Genomic DNA, 25,698 nt, shown 5'->3' with positions numbered 1-25,698 from the left:
TCTCCTACATCCACCCTCACCGCTCCTCTACATCCACCCACACCGCTCCCCTACATCCACCAACATGGCTCCCCTACGTCCACCTTCACCGCTCCCCTACATCCACCCCCACCCCTCTCCTACATCCACCCACACCCCTCTTCTACATCCACCCCTATTGCTACCCTACATCCACCCACACCCTTCCCCTACATCCACCCACACGGCTCCCCTACATCCATTCCTATCGCTCCCCTTCATCCACCCACACTGCTCCCCTACATCCACCCTCACTACTTCCCTACATCCACCCACACTTTTCCCCTCCATCCACCCACACCGCTCCCCTACATCCACTCCTATCGCTCCCCTACATCCACCCACACCTCTCTCCTACATCCACCCACACCTCTCTCCTACATCCACCCACACCTCTCCCCTACATCCACCCACACCTCTCTCCTACATCCACCCACACCTCTCCCCTACATCCACCCACACCTTTCCCCTACATCCACCCTCACCGCTGCCCTACATCCACCCATACCGCTCTCCTACATTCACTCACACCGCCCCCTACATCCACCCTCACCGCTCTCCTACATCCATCCACACCTCTCTCCTACATCCACCAACATGGCTCCCCTACGTCCACCTTCACCGCTCCCCTACATCCACCCCCACCCCTCTCCTACATCCACCCACACCCCTCTTCTACATCCACCCCTATTGCTACCCTACATCCACCCACACCCTTCCCCTACATCCACCCATAACATTCCCGTTTATCCACCAATAATCCTCCCATTCAACCGTCCACACCCAAGCCTTTAATCCATACTTCTCCCTTCCCTTGGGTCAACTATGTAACTATATATATCCAGGAAACTGTAAAAAAACATCTTCTTCACCTTCGCGATATCAGATTCTAAATCCATCACGCGAGCCATTTCTTCTTGCACGTAGTTGTCATCCTTGGTGAGGTTCTTGTCTTCTCGTACCATTTTAGCAATAGTGATCATAAACTGGAGGTAGGCTTCTCTAATCTGTAGGAAAAAAAACATGGCTTGTGTTCATGGGATTCGACAGCCTTATGGTGGATCTACAGATTCCATCATCAGTTGGTAGGACTGAGTCTTAGAGGACCATATATCTACACAACAGCCGGAGAACCTCGGGCGGTAGAATACTGATCTAGGAAGTATAGTCTGCTCCATCATACTGTGTCAGCCTGGCGACTGGAAGTCTAGAGAAGTATGGAGAGTCTTCTCTAGCACATAGACCAGGACTAATGAATTCCGGCCTGATGTTTTTGATTTAGAACCCTATTACACAGGGCAAATATTGGCTGAACAGGTCCATTTTCCGTGGGTAATAAGGGCAGTCATGGACAAGGGGACACTCATTTGTTGGCTGATTGGGTCATTTTGACCCATTAAAAAAATTATTGCTCATCAGCTGCATATCTCCCCACTGTCAGGGCCCTCTAGTACCGCTGACAGCGTCCCTGACAACTGGCCAAGCTGCATATTGTATTGCCATTGCTGACTGGCAGGTGCTGCTGACTGGCAGCTCTGCAGTACTGTGGGAGGCTGGGGTCCCTGCCTCAAACAGGACCTGGGGCCGGGACTTCAGCTCCATTAAAGTTTCTGCATGCCTGTTCCTCCTTCTCTGAGAGAGAGCCTCAGTACCTGAGTGTCCCTTGACCTAGCAATTATCCTGATAGTTTTCATGGTTATCTAATTCTGGTTTCTGGCTAACTAACTTCCCCCCCTCTGACTTGCGATTCTGTACTTCACCGACTGGCTGTTACCGACCTTGTTTTCTGAGTTATTGTGTTTTGTTTGTCTTGTCTGCATTTTGTGTTGCACCTGTTCAGGCTAGGGACTGTCGACCAGTTATCCGCTGGCGTTTAGGGCAGTTGCGGTAAACAGGCAGGGACAGCAGGGTGGGTGTCAAAGATAGGGTTTCACCTGTCCTGTGTCCAGTCCCATCCCTGACTCCCATGTAATAGAGCAGGGATAGGGAACCTTTGGCCCTCTGGCTGTTGCAAAAAAGCTAAAGCTTTGGCTGTCCAGGGGTGATGGGAATTGAAGTTTTGCAACAGCTGGAGGGCCGAAGGTTTCCCATCCTTGTAATTGAAGATGTGCACCGGAAGGGAGCATCAGGCTATCTAAAAGGACTTACTATTGAGAACCTTTTATCAGCTTAGCTATAAGGGTGTTGAATCATCTAACAAGACCATACATTGCCCATCGAAGTCAATGCACAAAGACAAAAGTCATGGTAAATGGACATAACAGAACTACCAGAAATAACCTCTTACATTTTTATCATCTTACCACTAATATATTCGGGATGAGATGCAATTGGACATTTTAATGATCAATTTCCAGCTAAATTACTAAGAAAAAGGTCAATTCTCTTGGAGAGCAGTTTCCCTGCATTATACTATACATATGGTTTTTATCATGAGCCTGCTCTGCTCATTGAGTAATTTATAGTACCAGACAGGAATCCCCACTGCGTAAAGATATAATTATCCTGCGCATGCTGGGATTCCCATCATTTTATACTAAATTGTGATCGCAAAAGGGTCTACTACAAGAAACGGTTGAGTCTACAGGACGTAGGATTATAACAGGACCTGGTACACGGAACTTGACTTGAGAAACCAATCTGCTTCGAGATTCTAGTCTCTGGGGGACATGTGGGTTTCATGTGGGTAACGGCTTATGGTTCCTCGTGAAGGGAGTTCAGAGACTAAAATGGGTCAAGGGGGCTAAACAGATAAATTATCTGTGCTCGAAAGTGTTCATATGGTCACCAGGAGTCGAATACTTCAACGAAAAAAGGTAACTGTGGAGCTTTCCTAGAACTATAGCCTCTTTATTCTAGGAATCTGTGGAGCAGCAGAGAGTGGACCTCTACCAATCATTAGTGTTTACCCGAAGATTAAAAGCTATGGCCCATATTGCTGGCAGCGCCCAAGAATGCAGGTCGGTTCCCCCCCACATGGATGCAAAGGCAGCTTGCATGATGGACTGTTGCTCTATTTAGTCGGTACAGGAACATAGCCAAGCATGGATGGAGTGGAGGCCCTCTATATTATAATTTTTAGGAGCTCCAGTGCTCAGACCCCAACTGTTCAGATGGTTACCCACTTCGTTCTAGGGATCGGTGGAGATGCAAAGGGTGGACCCCTAACCATCAAGTAAGGTGTGGCAAGAGTGGCAGCCTGGTTGACCATTGCCCCACGTGGCTATGATATGGAAGTGTATGGTGTGGCCGCTCTCAATACTCATGATTGTTGACGGTCATAGTTGTCGGACTCCCATCAGTCAGCTAGTTTGACTTGGAATAACCACTTTGCACATTTTAGCAGTATGTCAAAACGTCTTCATTCTTAGGGATTTCTTCGAGAGCAGCTGATCCGTATTGGAAACCCCTAACCAGTAGATATGTTGGGGAGGTCTCCATTGGTGGGCATTCATTTCCTGCTATTGTACTCCTGGCAAGGAATCCCCTCCTTTAAGGGGACGTGTGGAGTGATAATTGTCCAAAACAGACTATGCAGGGTTTTTTGCATTCACTTTTCAGGAATTCTGGAAGCCTTAAAGGGGTATTCGGGTCTGGTAAAATACACGTTGAATCATCCCCTCTCCTGGATACTAACAATTCCTTCCATATGTGTTATTATCTATTCAGTCTCCTTCTCCCAGTTCTCAGCTGCTGTTTTCTGCTGAAGACACAGAAAACTGTATGTGAGCTGTTCTCTGCGTCTCCCCCCCTCCCATCTGAGGCGACTGATGTAAACAAGTCCCTGGTCAGCTGTCTCTGTACTCTGTAATGCAGAGAGAGTTAATCTATTTTATACCTCATCTCACTATGAAATACAGCTCTGACAGTCTTCAATTATTCATCATAAAACTCACTGTATATAATGGGTCATACTTTATATTTATTTTTACATTATATGCTTCTTTTACTCATTTTTTTTCTTCTGACAAGCGATGTACTTGTTTGTTTTCTTCACTTTTCTCTTATAAGTATATGTGAGATATGATACTGTTTATATGACTCAGTTGTGTTTACTGATGTACACATATACTTGAGTGTCACTTTATTCATTATCTTGCTGCATTAGATATTTATTATATTTGGATACTCTATGTTGCTATTATTAATTTTAATGACATTTTATGTATTTTATTCTGAAAACAACAATAAAATATTGTGGGGAAAAAAAGAGAGAGAATTGCAGGTGACCTCATTGTGATTAATCCTCCTGCTTTACCGAGTGCAGAGACAGCCAGTTACATGAACCATCTTGAAAGGGAGTGGGATGGGGGTGGGGGAAACTGAGAGAACAGCTTTCACTCAGTTTTCTGTGTCTTCAGCATAAAGTAGCAGCTGAGAACTGGGGAAAAAGACTTATTAGGCAATAAGTATGTTATGAATTGTAAGTCTCCAAGAGGGGGGGTGATTCAACATCTATTTTGCCTGATCAGAATACCCCTTAAAGATTTAAAGTTTGCAGAATTATGAATGCAGCTCTAAAGAATAATAAAGGCTTAATTAGGTCTAGTAAGTTCACTTAAACCACAAAACATCCGGCTGTAGACCAAATGATTTACCTAAACTTGCTTGATTTCTAAGCATAACCATTCTAGCATTATTAACAGCATAACCTTATACATTGTAATATTCCACTGACCCGCTGATAATTTCCACTGTTGAAATAATAATCTCTGGAAGGCATCCCGAGGCTGGGCTGGTCAATCTGAAAAAGAAGATGGTATTATTGTATATGGTACCAAGAGTTTACGGGAGAGCAACATTTTGTTAATCTTACAGGGTGGGAGCAAAAAGTTTGCTGACAGGGTCAAACTGGGCCAACAATGGATGCCGTGGTCCTGCCGGCTCAGCCAATCACTGGTGAGATGGGACATCACTGTTGCCATTGGCTGAAAACTGATCTCGGAAACAGAAAGAAAAACTACTGGAGTTTTGGTGGGCCAGCAGGGGAACAGGGAGAGGTGAGTCTTTGTTTCTTTTTTAAATGTCCTAACACAGTATAATTTTTTAGCCCAGTGCAGGAATATCCCTTTAATGTCAGACCAATAGCTATCAAGGTAGACTGGCAGCTAAATGGGTCCATCAGGTGATTGAGAGACCAAGTAGAGAAGATAGATGTCATAGGGACAGAAGAAAGCCCCAATAGTCGTAATAACCGTTTTTTAACCTATTTCGGAATGTTGACCATAAGTCAATGAGGACCTATTTATTGTATTATTATAGGACCCCCTAATGACTTGGGACACCCCTTCTTTGTGTACTATAGTCCTATTATAAACATTTAAAATGAACTTTATGGGAGGCATTTATTAAGTCCGGCGTTTTTTACACCGGACGTAAAAATGCCCCCGCAGCTCCGGCGCTACGGAGATTTATGTAGAGGCAGACTGCCTCTACATAAATCCCGTGCGCGCCGTTGCGCACCGCCGAAAACCTACACCAGCTGAGGACTGGAGTAGGTTTTCGGCGTACATTTTGGCAGAACGGATGATAAATCGCGCGGACTCTGAGTCCGCGCCCTCCGTTCCGCCCACTTTCCGCCCCTTTTCCGCCCCCTTTCCGCCCCCTGGCGTACTCGGCGGAAAGTGCCGATTTGCGAATATTTTATTCGCAAATCGGCCATTTGCGTATAAAAAAAATACGCAAATCGGCACTTTCCGCCGAAAATCATCCGTTCGCCGGATGATACATGTGGCCCTATGTGTCTATTTTTGTAAATAAAGAAACTTTTTGAAGGACTCGGTAAAGGAAACCAGTGGCCTTGGACGTTACAGGACTTGGATGTTACAGGACACACAAACTGTATTGCACTTTGTCCAGGTTGGTTTCAGACTTTCTCATAAACATATATATATCTCTCTCTAGAATATGGCAACGTTTAAAAAGTTCTATATTAGCCATAAAATTCCATTGACATGAGTGGAAGCAGATGTATGTACACAGGCCAGGTCACATTAACGTACAGGAGGCAACTTCTGTATGGTGGACCCGAGATTTACAAACCTGTCAATTAGAACAAGGTGGGGAACATCACAGGAAAGGAAAATTCATATTTTTTTTACAGTCATTTAAAATCTTCAAAGAAGGTTTCCCGTATTTTGTTCCCCATTGACCTTTTACTGAGTTGCTTAATATTTCAAGATTTGTTGCAAAATTAGAAAGTTAAAAAGTTGGATTACTTTTGGGTAACCTTGGATAGGTGACTAAAATTCTTTACGACTCGAGCTGAAATATATTAAGATGATGAAGGTGGAAAAATGACTGTCATGGTTATAGACAGGTGGGAATGCGTCCTTAGTCATCACCTGTCGACCAGATATATATATATATATATATATACATACTCATCAGTGGTCTATCGAGACTGCTCCACATGATGCCGCAGTATTTTATGGCCCTCCATTTGGGCAGCATATGAGTATTGTGTAGTAACATATGAGTTCATTATGGTTTTCTCTATGGGTACAGTAAGAGGTCGTAAAATTTTCCCACTTAAGAAGGTTCAATACCCCCTGATGTTTATTTTACTAGAGATGTGCAAAGTGAACCCAGGTCCATTCTGGATTTTGCTGGAAGCTCGGTTCGGTACAAACTTAACTCTCAGGCCGTCCATTTCAAAGGTATAAGTTGAAGTCAGAGGGACCTGATGCAAAATCTGTCAAAGGGTCCCTCCCTGGGTACTCTGTGAAAAATAAAATCTTTTAAATCTACTGGTGTCAGAAAGTAATATAGTTATATTCGCTGCTGTATGTCCTGCAGAAAGTGGTGCATTCTCTCCAGTCTGACACAGTGCTCTCTGCTGCCACCTCTGTCCATGTCAGGAACTGTCCAGAGCAGGAGAAAATCTCTATAGAAAACCTATTTCTGCTCTGGACAGTTCCTGACATGGACAGAGGTGGCAGCAGAGAGCACTGCGTCAGAATTGAGAGAATACACCAATTCCTGCAGGCCAAACAGCAGCTGATAAGTACTGGAAGACTGGAGATTTTTCAATAGAAGTAAATTACAAATCTATATAACTTTCTGACACCAGTTGATTTAAAAGAAAATATTTTTGCCAGAGTTCACCTTTAAAACTGCTCACAAGGTTATAAGTTGGTTTTTTTCTGGTGGTGAAGTTTGGGCTGAATTAGTTTAGTCTGAACTGAACTTTTTTGCTACAGTTCAGCAAACCAGCCGAATTGAAACTTTTAAAAAGTTTGCTCATCTGTAATTGTGGCACTAACCGGACCGGCACGACTACCACATCAATGCTTTATAGACAAAATAAACGGAAATATTAATCAAACTTTAGAGAAACTCTTTAAGCACAGGAGAATAATGGAATATGACAACTCCTCCCCATACATAGATGATGTGCTTGCTCGACTCCCGGTCGTCGTTCCATACAAACAGGTCGACTAGAACTCTTTTGTTGAATCTGTGGTTCAAAAGGGATAATTTTTCTTCTAAGCTCCAACTTGACTCTAAGAAAACAAAAGACATGGCTAAAAAACAACAAAAAGGTTAAAAAAAAACAATAAAAAGCAAAACTCAAAAACACTTGAAAAGTAGCAGTCCAGTTTAAAAATTTTTTTTTTTTATTCTTCCCCCGCTGCAGGCTGGTGCATGTACTTACTACATACCAGTGATGATTGGTGTCCTGCAGTGCGGCTTCGTTCCGGTCCTATGGCGTCAACTGGATCCCACTGGCGGTGACGTCACAGCTCTTCTGACCCCTCTTCTTTCTACAGGTCTATTGGAGGCCGAAAGTCAGGGTCTCATAAAGATGCATTGGAGTCCCTGACTTCTGGCCTCCTGAGCTGCAGAGCTGAAGGTGAAGAGGTCACATGGGCACCAGCCGGATCTGAGAGACGCCATAGGACCGGAACGAAGTTGTGCCGTGGACAGCGATCAGCATTGGTAAGTATATGTGCCAGCCTGCAGCCAGGGGAAGAGTTAAAGAAAAGACCCTTGACTGCTTCTTTAAAGTGTCACTGCCATCATAGAAAACTTTTGACATGTCATGTCAAAAGTTTTGATTGGTCTAGTCTGAGCGTTCAGACCTTACTGATTGGGAGGCTCTACGTCACATGATCAGTCACAATGCAAGTCTATGGAGCCTGACTTATTATGCTTGTTTTTCCAGTGCATGAATGCATCAACATTTACAGCAGTACGTGTTTTGGCCAAGCATGGCCTTCATCAGCTTGCAAGCCATGCTTGGCCGAAACGCGTAGTCTTGTAAATTGAATAAACTGAATAAATGGACAAGAATCTATTGGTAAGTGCAGGATATCCTTCTCTACTCATTGCTGGAATTATCCCCACAAGAACCAACAAACCCCCAAAGTGGCGTCCTTCCAATTCTACTACACGACTGACTATGCTGACCCATAGCAGGGAGCGGACGGGCTGTGGTCTTCTCCCTGCTCATTCTGATGATCGGCATGGGTGTGAGCGCTCGGGACCGATCAAAAGTTTTGACATCTCTCTATAACATAAAAAGCGAACAAATCGCTATGACTCCACTCACACTTGTTCACACTGTGCAGCTTGCACGCCGCCGAGGCAAACATAGAGAAAATAATAGAAAAATGCTGCAGCAAACTGCAGGTGTCAGGACTCACCACACATACTCCCTCATGCATACACACAATAAAAACCTGTTCTTTAATTTGTGAGGTTTTTAGCAAACCATTTAATCCAACAGAATGTACCATCTCACCATGTTACGGTGACCCCAGTGGGTAGGACCCTCTACTAGCTAAGGGCCTCTCCCGGACTATAAGGGTCCTATTCCATGGGCCGATGGGGGCCCGATCAACAATGTAATCAAACGCTTATCTGCTAGATCGGTGCTCGTTTACTGGGCCTGTTCCACCACCCAATAATCGTTTAGCGAGGGCTGCAGGGACATCATTACCGATGTCCTTGCAGCCCTTGTTTAAACATTATACTTTACCTATCCAGGCTGCTGGTCTTCTGCGCTCCTTCTCCTTCTCCCGACCCGCGCGCAGCAGCAGCTTCGGTGCAGCCTGTCTGAACTGATAGACCGCTCAGCCAATAACTGGCTGTGGCGGTCCTGGCCAGTGATTGGCTGAGCGGTCTGTCAGCTTCGAAGCTGCTGCAGCGCGCGGGATCGGGAGAAGGAGCGCAGGAGAAGCCTTGCAGCCCGGATAGGTATGCTGTTTTTAAATCGTCGGTCGCCCGCCGTGCACCGCTATTCCACGTAGCGATGCGCGGGTGGCGACTGATAATTTTAGGTTTGAACCTAAATAAACGATTAGCTGATGACACGATCATCGGCTGACCGTTCTCTCTATTCCATGGAGCGATAATCAGATAAATCTGGCCGATTCGGCAGATTTTCACTCCGTGGAATAGACCCCTAAGTCTACAAAACTGGGCATACAGGATTAAAGGGGTTATCCAGCGCTACAAAAACACGGCCACTTTCCCCCTACTGTTGTCTCCAGTTTGGGTGGGGCTTTGAAACTCAGTTCCATTGAAGTAAATGGAGCTTAATTGCAAACTGCACCTGAACTGGAGACAACAGTAGGGGGGAAAGTGGCCATGTTTTTGTAGTGCTGGATAACCCCTTTAACTAAACTCTGTGTAAAACACCCACAGGAGCTGGGTGGAGTGCACGACTTAAAGGAGACAGCCCTCTCCCCCACACACATGTGACACGAAAAGCAAACAAATAGCCAGCACTCCACTCACACTTCTTGTAACACTCACCCAGTTTTGTAGACTTGTAGTCCGAGAGAGGCTATTAGCTAGTATAGGGTCATACCCACTGGGGTCACCGTAACATGGTGACTTGGTACATTCTATTGGATCAAATGGTTTACTGAGAACCTCATTTAAAAAAAAAAAAAAAAAAAAAAACACTGGAGGGAGGGTGTGCGGTGAGTCCTGACACTTGCAGGTTGTTGCAGCGTAGAAAAGTTCTCTATGATGACAGGGACACTTTAACAAATCCTGCAATGAGTATTCAGGACTGGTCCCAAACATCATGTCTGTGATTCAGAGCCCATAAGAGAAGGTGAAGCAGCAGAATAAGGGAGCTGTGTTCTGTAATAAGGTGTGCCGCCGTTCTGGTGCGGCCTCTGCAGACCTGCCCTTAGCTTTGGCTTCGCCCTCTTATCCAGATGATTAATGGTCTTTGCATTCGGTTCCTGTTGTTACCTTTGGTCAGGTTCCAGTCTGTATACGCCACCGGCCACTCTCCAACCAGAGCCAGGAGTTCTAATAGAGGTAACGAGTCTCTCTGCTCAATTAGACCTGGAGGAGACGTTACACATGGAGGTCATCGCAATATGTCAGATCTGCTCAAAGATTAAGAACAGTAATGGATGATCGAGATGCTATCAATGCTTGGCGGAAAAACGTGGGACTGATCCCAAAATAAATTGAGAGAAATGTCTTCTGTGTTTGTTGTGTAGCCCTATGGATGACTGGTCACTTGCCAGATGGTATTGTGTGACACCACTACTGTAGTGGTTGGTCGGAATATAGCTCTGCCGGATGGTAGGTTGTCGTGACGCCAGTGCCAGTAGGGCACACAGGTATGGTGGCACACCTGCTTTTATTTTAAGGTGGCTGGCTATACCCTTTCCCCTGTGGTCGATGACCTGCCGGGCTGTGAGGGGGTCCCTTGGGTACTTATCATGGTGGTCCGAAGTGGAGTTGTGACAATAATCCTGTCCTGTTACCATACATAAAATCTTCTTTACTTTGGGAATACTTAGTACAGTAGCAGATAATAGACTTGCGTCCAGCGCTACAAAAACATGGCCACTTTTCCCCCTACTGTTGTCTCCAGTTCAGGTGTGGTTTGCAATTAAGCTCCATTTACTTCAATGGAACTGAGTTTCAAACCACACCCAAACTGGAGACAGGAGAGGGGAAAAAGTGGCCATGTTTTTGTAGCGCTGGATAACCCCTTTAAAAGCAGAAGAGCTGTGCTGACTTGGTTGCATGCTGAGACGTAGAGTGAGTTTAGAGTAGTAGAGGAGAGTATGTACTGAGAATTCAAAGTAGTAGAGAGCAGTTTGTGCTGAGAGTCCCAACCCAGGGTAGAAGTGTGCTCTGCCGGAACTTTAGAAGAAGTAGAATACTGAAAAATGTTTCAAAAGAGAAGACTACTTGTGCCTGTGTTTCAACCTTTGTTGTCGCTGTACCACCTGTTGCCCTACAGTGTCAGGTGACCTGTCCTCCTAGGGTGACACAAGCTCCAGACCTGAGTTGAGCAAGTTCATACGTAGGAGTACGTAGGCTTGTAGCAACTTTGCTCTATCCGGATCAGCTCCTTTTGTTTCAGGATACTGTCCTGCACTGTTAGAAATGTTCACGATGTGGGTTGGGGTGATCTCTGACTTGTCCTCTCCTGAGTAGTTTAACACTGCATGATAAGGCTAAGTGTTGCTTTGCAGAAGTGTGTCTTCCATAGTTCTGTCCACTATCACACACTAGACTAGACTACTGGTGGGGGGACCTGCCAGAGCCAGGGCCCAGCTGGACTACAGCACTGACCGTCTTGTCGTGTGTCCTCTCTCTACCAAGACTTAAAGGGGTTATCCAGCGCTACAAAAACATGGCCACCTTCTTCCAGAGACTGCCCCACTCTTGTCTCCAGCTTGGGTGGGGTTTTGCTGTTGAGTTCCATTGAAGTGAATGGAGCTTAATTGTAAACCACACCTGAATTGGAGACAAGAGTCGTGTTGTCTCTGAAAGAAAGTGGCCATGTTTTTGTAGCACTGGATAACCCCTTTAACTAAGACTCACTAACACTCCCTCTGTCCATGTGACAACTTCCTACAGAGTGTGTAATACCTCCTATGAGTGGTGGAGAAGAAAGTGCAGAGAAAAAAAGGAGAATAAAGATAGAGAACAGAAAAGAGCTATTGGTGTGCAGATTACCAATAAACAATAACCCCTTGTTCACTACAGCTGTGCAATATACAAGTACATATACAAATAGTAGTGACATCTAGTGATAAAACTTAGGTACAAATTCATTACCACTTTTACTTAGAGTACAGGCTTTTGCAAGGCCAGTATAGACCAGTAACACCTGATAGTAAAGTCAGGATAAATAATGTAATGTATGTACACAGTGACCCCACCAACAGAATAGTGACTGCAGCTCTGGAGTATAATACAGGATGTAACTCTGGATCAGTACAGGATCAGTAATGTTATTTATATTCATTCTATACATGGACTGTATATGGTGAGCATGTGCTTCAGTGTCTTTTTCTTGTCTCTGGGTCACTGGATGCATTTTCTATTTTAATCCTTCAGTAAGGAGTGCACCTGTATACTGATTACTAATCCACCATCTGGGTTGTGTTATCATCTACAATGGATGGAATGCAGCCTGCTCCAGCGGAATTGTCCTAACTTTAATGTGACCAGCTGCGAGTGACCTGGAATTTATATGTAAAGGATGACTGTGACTGGTGATAGAACTAGAGAAACATTGTCCTATAATAGTGACATACAGAACAATGAGATCACATTTCATTACTGATCAATGCAACATATGATGTAATCCTTTCTGCAGATATTCACTTGTATATAGAAGCAAGTTATTCCTTATAGTATATATATATATATATATGTATATATATATGTATGTGTATATATATATATATATATATATATATATATATATATATATATATATGGTACTTACTTTCATTCATGCAGGATTTATACAAAATTTTGGCTTTTTTAAAGGCATCGCGGTCATCTTGTTCGGAATCTTCCAGTAAACCTTAACGACATTGAAAAGACCCAAGTTAATGCTGTGGATTGTGGAAAGAAAGCTGTTGAGTCCTTGGCTTTGGTACTATAGATTATCAGGTTCTGTGATTCTAGATCCACCCTTCATTTATTGGGTACAACTAAGGTCTCGAGCCCATGCAGCACCACCAAGAACCCCCATGATACTAAAGTCACTCCATGCGCCGCCATATGTTGCCTCTATATGTCACTATGCTATGCAGGACGTGGTGTATTCTATCAAGTCGGACACAGTGCTCTCTGCTGCCACCTCTGTCCATGTCAGGAACTGTCCAGAGCAGGAGAGGTTTTCTATGCTGCTCTGGACAGTTCCTGACATGGACAGAGGTGGCAGCAGAGAGCACTGTGTCAGACTGGAGAGAATACACCACTTCCTGCAGGACATACAGCAGCTGATACTGGTACTGGTACAGTACTGGAAGACTGGAGATGTTTTTTTAATAGAAGTAAATTACAGATCTGTATAACTTTCTGTTTATTTTCTTTGGAGTACCCCTTTAATGTTTCTATCCTACCACTCCATCCATAACTCTCACTGACTTTCTTACCTTTCAGTATTATCTCCATTTCATCCCGTAGTATATCAAAGATGCTATAGCGGGAGCTGGTTTCTGGTATCACATGCTTATTTAACCAACCACCACAGGCATATTGGTAAAAGTCAGTGCAAGGTTCTATGGATGGGTCCATGTTCTGGATAATTCTTGCAGCTAAAGAAAAAAAAAATTCTATAAGTTTTATTAAAACCAATAAAATGTGTAATTCATGAATCATAATGGAGTTTTTCAGCCTGGGGTGATCTCGTGGAGAACAAGGTGGATCATAACAAAATAAACAAATCCTGAAATGGTGAAAAAGTAATAAAAGGGCTTTCCGTGATGCAAGGAAAGGGTTAATTGTGATGCAAGGAAGAGGTTAATTGTGATGCAAAAAAAGGGGTTAATGGTAATGCAAAGAAGGGGTTAATTGTGATGCAGGGAAGGGGTTAATTGTGATGCTAGGATGGGGTTAATTGTGATGCAAGGATGGGGTTAATTGTGATGCAAGGAAGGGGTTAATGGTAATGCAAGAAAGGGGTTAATTGTGATGCAGGGAAGGGGTTAATTGTGATGCAGGGAAGGGGTTAATTGTGATGCAGGGAAGGGGTTAATTGTGATGCAAGGATGGGGTTAATTGTGATGCAGGGAAGGGGTTAATGTGAAATGCTGGGACGTACCTGCCGTAACACATCCTGTCGTTGTGCAGATGGTCTCTGAAGAAAACAAGAAGGAAAACATTCAGTTAAGTTTTGAAAACTTTTTTTTGGGGAAAAAAAAACAAAAACGAAAATTCACTCGAATAGAGTCGACTATTGACAAGTAGCAAACATGTGGCGGAGGGTTACACTCCACAGACTGACATGATTCCTAGAAGGAGAATATGGGTTTCATATGTCTGCAAGGAAAATAACACATGTAGAGTAAATCCCCTATAGTGTGTTTAGTTCCAGGCTTCCTGAGAGATGCACTCCTGTGTCTGCGTCCCCATGACAAAACTTCCTGCTTCTTTGGTCTGGACGTTCTGTGTTATCATTGGGACGCTGGACCTCATCATAACAACTCGATCTCTTCGCTCATTTCTAACAACAATAATAGTAACAACAATGACTTATCATTGGGGCAGCAAGTGTTGTCTTAGGGACAAATTTAGAAACATATTCCTTATCAGAAGGCTTTAACTAAAGAAATAAATATTATTAAATTAAAAAAAACATGAACAAAAGGATTCAGAAAGAGCAGTATACACACAGGCACTTCCTTCTTTAGTTGGGTGGACAAATAAAGCATAGCACAGCACTTATTCCTCTCTGCTGTGCCATAAAATAGTGCTGGTAAAAGTGCACTGGACTGAAGAGGCCGGCGATGTGCTGGGAAATGATTTATAGTATAGTACTATAGATGGAGGGGGAGAGAGTAGAGGGTTACTGATGCACTGTCTCAGCAGATAAAAACAACAGCACAGCAAGGAAGAGGTTACACTAAGGAGTTACACCAAGCAAGGAAGGGGTTACACTGAGCAAGGAAGGGGTTACACTAAGTACTGAACTGAGAAGAAAAGAAAGCCTTGATTTACCTTTATGGTGCGTTCACACCTACAGGATCTGCAGATGATTTTCTGCAGCAGATTTCATTTAAATAACTGAACACAGCATCAAATCTGCTGCAGATCTGCTGCAGATCCTGTAGGTGTGAACGCACCCTTAAAAGGTCAAGGATTAGAAAAATTACAACTATATTCTTGCAAAAACAGTGCCACCCCTGTCCTCAGGTTGTGTGTGGTATAACAATTAAGCTTCATTCACTTCAATAGAACTGAGCTGCCCCTATAATAAGGACAATAATGATGCTGTTTCTGGAGGAAAGCAGCCATGTTTTTCTAAGCCTGGAAAACACCTTTAAGAGCCAGTGAGGATATTCTGAAGTTGGCAGGCAGGCTCACAGTTTACATATATACAGCCCACGCACTCTCTCTCTCTCTCTCAGCACAGAGCAGCAGCTAAGCCCCACTCTTCCTGTGTTCTGTCTTGTTGTGTCTGTCACTAGAGACAGAAATCCCCTAACAACAGGCAGCGAACGGCATGCTGACGAGAAGTTAGACATAGAGTGGGCAAACTCCTAAAGCTTTTTTTCTGGGGTAATGAAGTGAATTACAAATATGTTAATGATTAAATTTGTTTGAAACAACAGTGACCATTTAATGTCCCCACAAACTTTAGTCAAAAGTCAGCCGACTCTTCCCTATTTCAGCACGACTGGCAAATTGTCTAATGTGTATGGTGGACTCCTGACTTTGCCCCAACAGATTATGTTGGGAAAACAAGGGTTAGGCATGGTCCTACTGAAGGATCCTTTCGTTTTGCTAGTGATAAGCCACCATAGGTGTCTGGCAGCGGCTCATCTGAGGTACACCATAGTGTGAGACCTTGCTATGGATTTGATATGGAGCTATTCAAATATAAGTTTATTAAGATGGATGAGATGAATTATGATGATGAACACCAGAAACAATACAGATACAAGTTTCCTGCCAAGGGTGGATTCTTGTATCCCACCCTAAAAATATTTGACACTATCAGAAAACCCCCGGTTGGATTGTTCAGAGTTCGTATGAGACGCCAGCAACCTTGACAAGTTGTTTCAGATAAAATGACCTTGAAAACCTTAGTTCTCAGAAACCTTTAGAGTTACAAATTATCAACATTCGGCCAAAACCACCATGGGAAACCGTTATCTATGAACATAATTACATTGCGTTTTAGGATTACACAACGGGTCATGTGAGATATTCATCGGATTCTTTTGTAAGCACAAAAATAAAATAAGTTCAATAAATTGCATGAAGGCATGATGGGAATATAAAGTGACCTTCTGCTTTTATTAGTCTTCAAACTCGTAGGTGGAAGTCCTAGTCATTAGTGTTGAACTGTTTGGGTTCGGCACCTTTCTCTGACCCAAAAGGCTAGGCATTGGACTCCCAGTGGTTGGAGAAACTGCATGTTGCTCTAGGGCTGCCAGGAAAACATAGCTACAGCCAATGGCCTATGACTGTATCCATGTTTTCCATGACTCCCTAGGGAGACATGCAACTGCACCGACCGTCGGGAATCAAATGAACAGTGCCAAATGCGAACAGTTGGCATCTCCACCCAACATTACCTAGTCATTCCTTTGGCAATCCTTACAACATATGGAGTTTTTCAAAACTAAGGGGCCTGGTACTTGAATAAAAATGGACATCCTTTTCTGGGGCCAATCCTGAAGCTATTTCAAAGAGTAGTTCCATCTATTAAGCATGGTTGTATGTATGCCGGAACCATTGAACTGGAGAAGTCTACAGCCATTGCATTGGACTTGGTATTGATGGAACCATTGTGTTCAGACAAGTCATGGTTCCAGTAACACATTTCAAGGCTGCATCATTCTTATACGTAGACAGAGATCAGGGCAGCTCTTCTCTTGTAGAAATGGTGAAGTCTGTGATGTAGGACCACCACTGATCTACAGAATCAAAGAGCTTAATGTGGTTATACCAGACTTGTATCAGAAATCTGTGAGCAATGGACCCTAAAGGGTTAATAATTTCCAAAGAGCTCTTTCACTCTGGAGATCAGTGGCGATCAGAGATCACAGGCTCCATCAATGTCATCTTCTTATGTGTCTATACAACCAGATCAGAAGATCATGATTTAAACATCCATCTCTCCTCTGTTCCCTGTTATAAGGTTTCTATGCTCCTGTGAGTGCAAAGGTGTACTACCGTTCTGTCGAGTCTTATTTCCTGATTCTGACCCTCTGCTGCCTGTCCTGACGCTCTGCTGCCTGTCTTGATCATCTGCTGCCTGTCCTGACTTTCTGCTGCTTGTCCTGACCTACTGCTGCCTGTCTTGACTCTCTACTGCCTGTCTTGGCCATCTGCTGCCTGTCTTGACTCTCTACTGCCTGTCTTGGCCATCTGCTGCCTGTCCTGACCCTTTGCTGTCTGTCCTGACCCTCTGCTGCCTATGTCTATGGAATCTATAATTGTGTTTAGTGTAAATATTTCCCATTGATATTACTATAATTAGTGAATGGAACAGCCCTTTAAGCAATAACGAATGCACCTTTCCAAATCGCTGGTACCATCCGTTTGATGAGAGTAAGTTCCTTCCCAGTTGTGTCTTTTAAAATGCTCCTGGTGCCTTGGTAAGGGTAAAAAATTATCTTTTAATCTGCAGCAGCCGAGTCATTGTGGAGTGGCCTAGAGTGTTTGTGCCCTAGGCCTGTGATGCCTCTTCTTACTTTCTCCCCACCCTCCTTGTCATTAGGATTTCTTTTATCCCTCACTTTTCTATGTGGCCCAAGGCAAGTTTGACTGCTACTGTGAAGGGTTAATTAGTCTGGTAGTTGGAGAGTGGCAGTGGTGCCAGCACCAGGGCCATCTTAACAGCTGCTGCTGCCCTAGGCACTAAACCTGAAGACACCCCATCTTGGGGAGTGTGGGGGAGCCTGGTTTCGGCCACATACATTTCTCTACATGTAGAAACATTGTCTGAATCGCATTTTTCATGGTTTTTAACTGCTCAAAACATAATTTCCACATTGAATCATTGATTAGAACAGTCTGCATATTGTCTGAAGGAATTCTCACCATAGGATTGCATAGCTCCCAACAGTCCCGGATTCCGCGGGACAGTCCCGTTTTCGGGGTGCTGTCCCGCGGTCCTGGAATGGCACCCAGTGTCCCGCATTATATGTGGCCCCACCAAAAAAACAATAAACCAGTAACTCACCTGTCCGCCGGCCCCAGCAGCTCCTCTCCCGGCAGAGCGCGCACTCCCGTCATCCTCCGGGGCGAGCAGCAAGGTATACAGACACTGACTGTACCGGAAGTGACCTGCAGCCTCTATCATGAATTACTTCCGTTACAGTCAGTGTCTGTATACCCCGCTGCCCGCCCCGGAGGATGACAGGAGCGCGCGCTCTGCCGGGAGAGGAGCTGCTGGGACCGGCGAGGTGAGTTACTGGTTTATTGTTTTTCTGGTCGGGCCACACAAATGGGAGGATTGGCTACTATGTGGGGCGCTATATGGGGGATTAGCTACTATATGGGGTGCTATATGGGGGATTGGCTACTATATGGGGCGCTATATGGGGGATTGCCTGCTATGTGGGCACTATATGGGGGGATTGGCTACTATATGGGGGGATTGGATTCTATGTGGGGCACTATATGGGGGGATTGGCTACTATGTGGGCACTATATGGGGTCATTGGCTACTATGTGGGCACTATATGGGGGCATTGGCTACTATATGGGGGGATTGGATTCTATGTGGGGCACTATATGGGGGGATTGGCTACTATGTGGGGCACTATATGGGGGGATTGGCTACTATGTGGGGCACTATATGGGGGGATTGGCTACTATGTGGGACACTATATGGGGGGATTGGCTACTAAATGGGGGGATTGGATTCTATATGGGGCACTATATGGGGGGATTGGCTACTATGTGGGGCATATATGGGGCATTGGCTACTATGTGGGGCATATATGGGGCATTGGCTACTATGTGGGGCATATATGGGGGGATTGGCTACTATGTGGGGCACTATATGGGGGCATTGGCTACTATGTGGGGCATATATGGGGCATTGGCTACTATGTGGGCACTATATGGGGCATTGGCTACTATGTGGGGCATATATGGGGGCATTGGCTACTATGCGGGGCACTCTATGGGGGATTGGCTACTATGTGGGGCACTATATGGGGATTGGATACTATGTGTGGCACTATATAGGGGGATTGGATACTATGTGGGCACTATTGGGGGGATTGGATACTATCTGGGGCACTATAATGGGGGATTGGATACTATATTGGGCATTTTTGGGGGGATTGGATACTATATCGGGCACTATTCAGTCAGCAGCATGTGGTGACTGTAGGGGAGTGGCTATGGAGGGTCGCTATGGGGGCGTGGCTATGGAGGGTCGCTATGGGGGCGTGGCTATGGAGGTCGCTATGGGGACCGCGGCGCACATATCCCTCTTTGCTCTTTGCAAAAGTTGGGAGGTATGGGATTGGTAGATTGGTAGGTAATAGCTCCAAGCGTCACAGCCATACCAGACCTGAACAATATTGCCATACAAGACCTGACCATACCTCTCCCCCTACCCCCTCAAAAAGACACCAGATTTACTGGCAAGTCTGAACAGGAGGTGGGAGACTAAAAAAAAAAAAAAAAGTTGTTTCCTACCTCCTGCTCCCTAGTGGTGCCCCCCTGCAAGGTGCTGCGGACCACGGGTGCCTAGTGGTAAATACGGCCCTGGCCAGCACACAACATTAGTAGTTGTCCAGCAGTAAAGGAGTTAACAGGCAGATGTGTGCTGTGCCTGTGGAGAGGGACAGAAGGATCTTGTGTGGAGAGCCAGTCAGTGTTTGCTGTGAGGTAACAAGAAGCAGGATTCTGTTGTGTTAGAAAGGAACAAGGTCCTGTTGTGTTGTGAGGTAAAAAGACAGAGAAAGTCAGATTTATCTGAAAAGCCAGAAATAACAATACAGACCAGGAGTTAACACAAGGAGAGAGGCCAGGATTTACCTCAGGGAGAGGGACCAGGACAGAATTTACCACAGGGAGAGGGACCAGGATTTACCACAGGAAGAAGGACCAGGATTTACCACAGGAAGAAGGACCAGGATTTACCACAGGGAGAAGGACCAGGATTTACCACAGGAAGAAGGACCAGGATTTACCACAGGGAGAGGGACCAGGATTTACCACAGGAAGAAGGACCAGGATTTACCACAGGGAGAAGGACCAGGATTTACCACAGGGAGAGGGACCAGGATTTACCACAGGGAGAGGGCCCAGGATTTACCTCAGGGAGAGGGACCAGGACAGGGTTTATGACAGGGAAAGGGACCAGGATTTGCCACAGGGAGAGAGAGAGACCAGGATTTACCACAGGGAGAGGGACCAGGATTTACCACAGTAAGGGCGGGTTCACACTACGGAATTCTCGCGGACAATGTCCGCGGAATTCCGTCAGCTGTCCGCCCGCACGGGCACGCGCTTTTCCGCCGGCCCCATAGACACCATTCCGCCGGCCCCATAGACACTTCTTTCAGCGTATAGCGGAATACGCCGGCCCATAGAATGGTGTCTATGGGGCCGGCGGAAAGGCGCCCAGATGTGCAGGCGGACAGCTGACGGAATTCCGCGAACATTGTCCGCGAGAATTCCGTAGTGTGAACTCGCCCTAAGAGGGACCAGGATTTACCACAGGCAGAGAGACAGACCAGGATTTACCACAGGGAGAGGGACCAGGATTTACCACAGGGAGAGAGAAAGACCAGGATTTACCACAGGGAGAGAGAAAGACCAGGATTTACCACAGGGAGAGAGAAAGACCAGGATTTACCACAGGGAGAGAGAAAGACCAGGATTTACCACAGGGAGAGAGAAAGACCAGGATTTACCACAGGGAGAGAGAAAGACCAGGATTTACCACAGGGAGAGAGACTCCAGCCCAGTGGGAAGAAGAGGGTTTACAGGATAGGACTGGTGAAAATCAGGTACCTGATACATACCCTCCCTAGGTGAAGATGCCAGACTGAGTGAGGAAGCACTTCATTTTTCTCAGTAATGTTTTATTGCTGATGGAGTTTTACTTTATTGAGAATGTACCAGAATAAATCCTGTTAAACTTCACTACAATGGAGCCTGCTTAACTGTAAAGAAGATACACTTAAAGTGTCACTGTCATTATAACTTTCAAAATCTAAATCAACAGTAGGTGCGATATAAAGCAAGTCTGCAATTCACATTTATTATTATTTTATTTAGTTATCATGGAAAACACGTCACTTCCTGTTTTCTGACTCTTTTCTTTTCTCAGAAAACAGGAAGTCCTGTGTATCCCAGGCCATCTGAGCGGTCACAGAGAGAAGGCAGTCATGTGATTGATGGACACGCTGAGCAGTCACTCTCTGTACTGGCCGGAATTTCTGTGTTTAGTCTGGACCTTAATACAGTAAGTATAGCTGTTATATAGCAGCCTTCAGGAGACTGGACCTGGATACAGTAAGTATAGCTGTTATATAGCTGCCTTCAGGGGACTGGACCTGGATACAGTAAGTATAGCTGTTATATAGCTGCCTTCAGGAGACTGGACTGTTATATAGCTGCCTTCAGGGGACTGGACCTGGATACAGTAAGTATAGCTGTTATATAGCAGCCTTCAGGAGACTGGACCTTAATACAGTAAGTATAGCTGTTATATAGCAGCCTTCAGGAGACTGGACCTGGATACAGTAAGTATAGCTGTTATATAGCAGCCTTCAGGAGACTGGGCCTGGATACAGTAAGTATAGCTGTTATATAGCTGCCTTCAGGGGACTGGACCTGGATACAGTAAGTATAGCTGTTATATAGCTGCCTTCAGGAGACTGGACCTGGATACAGTAAGTATAGCTCTTATATACAGTAGCTGTCTTCAGGAGACTGGACCTGAATACAGTAAGTATAGCTGTTATATAGCTGCCTTCAGGAGACTGGACCTGGATACAGTAAGTATAGCTGTTATATACAGTAGCTGTCTTCAGGAGACTGGACCTGGATACAGTAAGTATAGCTGTTATATAGCTGCCTTCAGGAGACTAGACCTGAATACAGTAAGTATAGCTGTTATATAGTAGCCTTTAGGAGACTGGACCTGGATACAGTAAGTATAGCTGGTATAGAACTGCCTTCAGGAGACTGAATCTGGATACAGTAAGTATAGCTGTTATATATCTGCCTTCAGGAGACTGGACCTGGATACAGTAAGTATAGCTGTAATATAGCAGCCTTCAGTAGACTGGACCTGGATACAGTAAGTATAGCTGTTATATAGCTGCCTTCAGGAGACTGGACCTGGATACAGTAAGTATAGCTGTTATATAGCTGCCTTCAGGAGACTGGACCTGGATACAGTAAGTATAGCTGTTATATAGCTGCCTTCAGGAGACTAGACCTGAATACAGTAAGTATAGCTGTTATATAGTAGCCTTCAGGAGACTGGACCTGGATACAGTAAGTATAGCTGGTATATAACTGCCTTCAGGAGACTGAACCTGGATACAGTAAGTATAGCTGTTATATATCTGCCTTCAGGAGACTGGACCTGGATACAGTAAGTATAGCTGTTATATAGCTGCCTTCAGGAGACTGGACCTGAATTTCTGGTAAGTATAGCTTTGTTTTACAGCATGATAACAAAAAAAGAAATAATGAATGTATATTGCAAACTTGCTTTATATCACATCTACTGTTGATTTAGATTTTGAAAGTTATAATGACAGAGACCTGACACAGCACCCCCTTCAATTCCCTCAGAATCTCAAAGAACTTACAATACCCCACGCTGCCATACCATAAGAGTTGCATGTGGATAACATCTAAACAGTTTTCATGCCACTCCTCATTGACTTGGCTGCATACTAAAAAATAATTTTTGTTAACTTAACCAAGGCCAGGGTCATTGTAAAAGACACTAATGGGAAGAACTAATGGTGCGTTTACACGGAACGGTTATCGTTCGAATTTTGCCGCCATAGGCTCAGTAGACGAGTGCCGATCTAGCAGATCTTACATTATTGATCAGACTGTCATTGGCTCATTTAATAAGACCCTTAGGGTCCTATAAGACGAAGCGATTTTTAACAATTAACAAACGCGATCGAGTTTATAATTTACCTGAAATTGTTAAACAGACTGATTCTGAGTCATTACTACAATCGTTTTACTCCATCTGATCCCAGCAAATGAAGGAATGAAGGAATTGGTCGTTTGATCGTCGACTGCATTTACACAAAACGATTATCGCTTAAATTCTAACTATACAGTATATATATATATATATATATATATATACATATATATATTTTGCACAGTAATCGTTCTGTGTAATAGGGTCCGTAAATGGACAGTACCAGCGGGTTGTGGGGTCGTTGCTGACCACAAACAGGAATTAGCTCTCCAGTCATTTACAGGAAAGCTCTATCTTGCTCCAAACACGTATTCTACAATCTGTTTAGTTTCTTTTGTATCTTTCATGTCTCTGTGATTGTTGATGGATCCAGAGCAGCCACAAAACCCCCCAAAAAAACTCATTAAAACCCTGTGTAGTAGTCTAGCTAGGATTATTTTCCTCACGCACTTCATTCTTCACTCCATACAGAGGCCAAACTACAATCTGCACGTTCTTCGTCCTCGTCCAAACAGCTCAGGCAGCAGCGTCCAGGAAAAACAACCGTAACGTGAGGTCCTCAGCTTTACAGGCCCACCATCCCCGCTCCAACACAAATAGTGACAGATACTATGTAGCCTTCCATGACGATCACAGAGATCACAGACAGGTTACTGCTTCATTCACTTTCATTACTAGAGAAGATTTTAGGTGCATTAAATCCTTTATAGATCTGAAATATTCTCCATATAATTGTTCTTATAGTTGTTCTATGGATTGTGGTTGGGTTAGGTCTGTGCTATATAAGAGCTTGTGTATTACACTTTGTACTTTGCTGGTAACTTATTTGCATTTGACCCATTTTGATTGGCTCAGGGTTCTTAAAGGGGGTAATATATATATATATATTTTTGGCATAAATTTGCAAACTTGCAAACTGAACGTTAAAAGGATTCTCCGGAGAATTTTTTTTTCCTTTTAAATCAACTGTTTTCCAAAAGATATATAGAGTTGTAATTTACTTCTATTTCAAAATCTCCAGTCTTACATTACTTATCAGCTGCTGTATGTCCTGCAGGAAGTGGTGTATTCTTTCCAGTCTGACACAGTGCTCTCTGCTGCCACCTCTGTCCATGTCAGGAACTGTCCAGGGCAATAGCAAATCTCCATAGAAAACCTCTTCTGCTCTGGACAGTTCCTGACACGGACAGAGGTGGCAGCAGAGAGCACTGTGTCAGACTGGAAAGAATACACCACTTCCTGCAGGACATACAGCAGCTAATAAGTACTGGAAGACTGGAGATTTTGAAATAGGAGTAAATTACAAATCTATATAACTTTCTGGCACAGTTAATCTGAAAATAAATACATTGCTGGAGTACCCTTTTAAAGTAAAGTAACTTATATAATGTAGTATAAAAAGTAGACTGGAAAGTTTTCATGCAGCACATTGTATTTCCGGATGTGGGTGGGCTGAGTTATAAGGGGGTCACCATCCTGTGCATTCATGGGACAGTGTTTGTGAGGATAGAATTCATGATGAGAAGGGGAAAGGGGTTAACATGGGGCACAGTCCACCATTGGGATTCCACGATTCGCACTCATGGCGCCTCCCGAGATCCTTCCTTTTGTTTGGCATTTGGAGTTATTTACACTTTTATGCCACAGATTAGTAATTACTCCTTGTAGCTTTATTTGGTGAAGCAGAAAGAAATGTAACAGATCCACAAGACGCTCGGGCCAGTGACGTGAATGTTCCTGCATTCGGTCCAGGGTTTCCACCATGGAAAACAGCTTAACAGCTCGGGATGGGCTGAACTGTATTCTGAGAGTTGTGAAAATGATTGACTCCTGTCAGAAGCATGAGCTTTATTACTATAACTAGGGGTGTCACTATAAGGGGTGCGGAAGTGGTGCCACACAACTGGAACTTATGGGGGGGCACAATGTGGTTGGCACTAATGGTGTTGTGTTTGGTGAATCTTTAAAGGGATACGCCCATCAGGGACACTTATGGTCCCTTTACAAGGAGCGATAATTAGCGCAATCAAACAATTTCAAAGTAACAATGTGTTTTTTGTATAACGATCAGTGTTTAGATGGAACAATATATCGTTTGAAAAATTTGTTATTACGATGGTTTTTAAGATCGCTTAAGCCCATCTCACACATAGGGTAAATCGTTGAAAGACTGTTTAGACAAACCAATCTGCGAATTTACAGAGAATGACCAACAATGATTTTACAACATGTTGAAAGATCACAATGAACGAATTATCGCTCGTCGCTTGATCGTATGCAGTGTTTACACGATTGATTATCACTCAAATGTGATCGATAATCGCTCAGTGTAAAGGGACCATTAGGGCATGCCTGATACCAGGAGAAGGTGGGGCACCTGACAGCAGAGACGAGCGAACCGAACCAAACTTTTTGCAAAGTTTGGAACAAGTTTTTAAAAATGGTAACCACACAATTTAATACACACACACACACACAAAGGGTATGCTCACCTGTCCACGCTCCCCCAGTGTCCTTCATGCCTTTGGTGTCCCCAGGTCGTAACATACCTGGAACCAGGGAGAAGATGACAC

General features: G+C 44.3%; 1 protein-coding gene across 1 annotated transcript in view; it reads right to left on the bottom strand.

Annotated features, from left to right (window-relative positions):
* Positions 1-25,698, bottom strand: part of MMEL1 (membrane metalloendopeptidase like 1) — a 95,515-nt gene that overhangs the window by 25,118 nt on the left and 44,699 nt on the right. The window contains exons 3-9 of the mRNA XM_069947277.1: positions 14,069-14,104; positions 13,401-13,562; positions 12,743-12,823; positions 10,231-10,326; positions 7,405-7,523; positions 4,697-4,762; positions 891-1,025 (exon numbers count right to left, since the gene is read on the bottom strand). Of these exons, the coding sequence (XP_069803378.1) occupies positions 891-1,025; positions 4,697-4,762; positions 7,405-7,523; positions 10,231-10,326; positions 12,743-12,823; positions 13,401-13,562; positions 14,069-14,104 (695 nt within the window). The remainder of the gene's footprint in view (positions 1-890; positions 1,026-4,696; positions 4,763-7,404; positions 7,524-10,230; positions 10,327-12,742; positions 12,824-13,400; positions 13,563-14,068; positions 14,105-25,698) is intronic.

Source organism: Dendropsophus ebraccatus, chromosome 12 (assembly GCF_027789765.1).
Source record: "Dendropsophus ebraccatus isolate aDenEbr1 chromosome 12, aDenEbr1.pat, whole genome shotgun sequence".
In the NCBI taxonomy this organism is placed as follows: Eukaryota; Metazoa; Chordata; class Amphibia; order Anura; family Hylidae; genus Dendropsophus; species Dendropsophus ebraccatus.
Note: the sequence above shows the minus strand (reverse complement) of the source record. Positions and strands in the feature narration are given on the sequence as shown.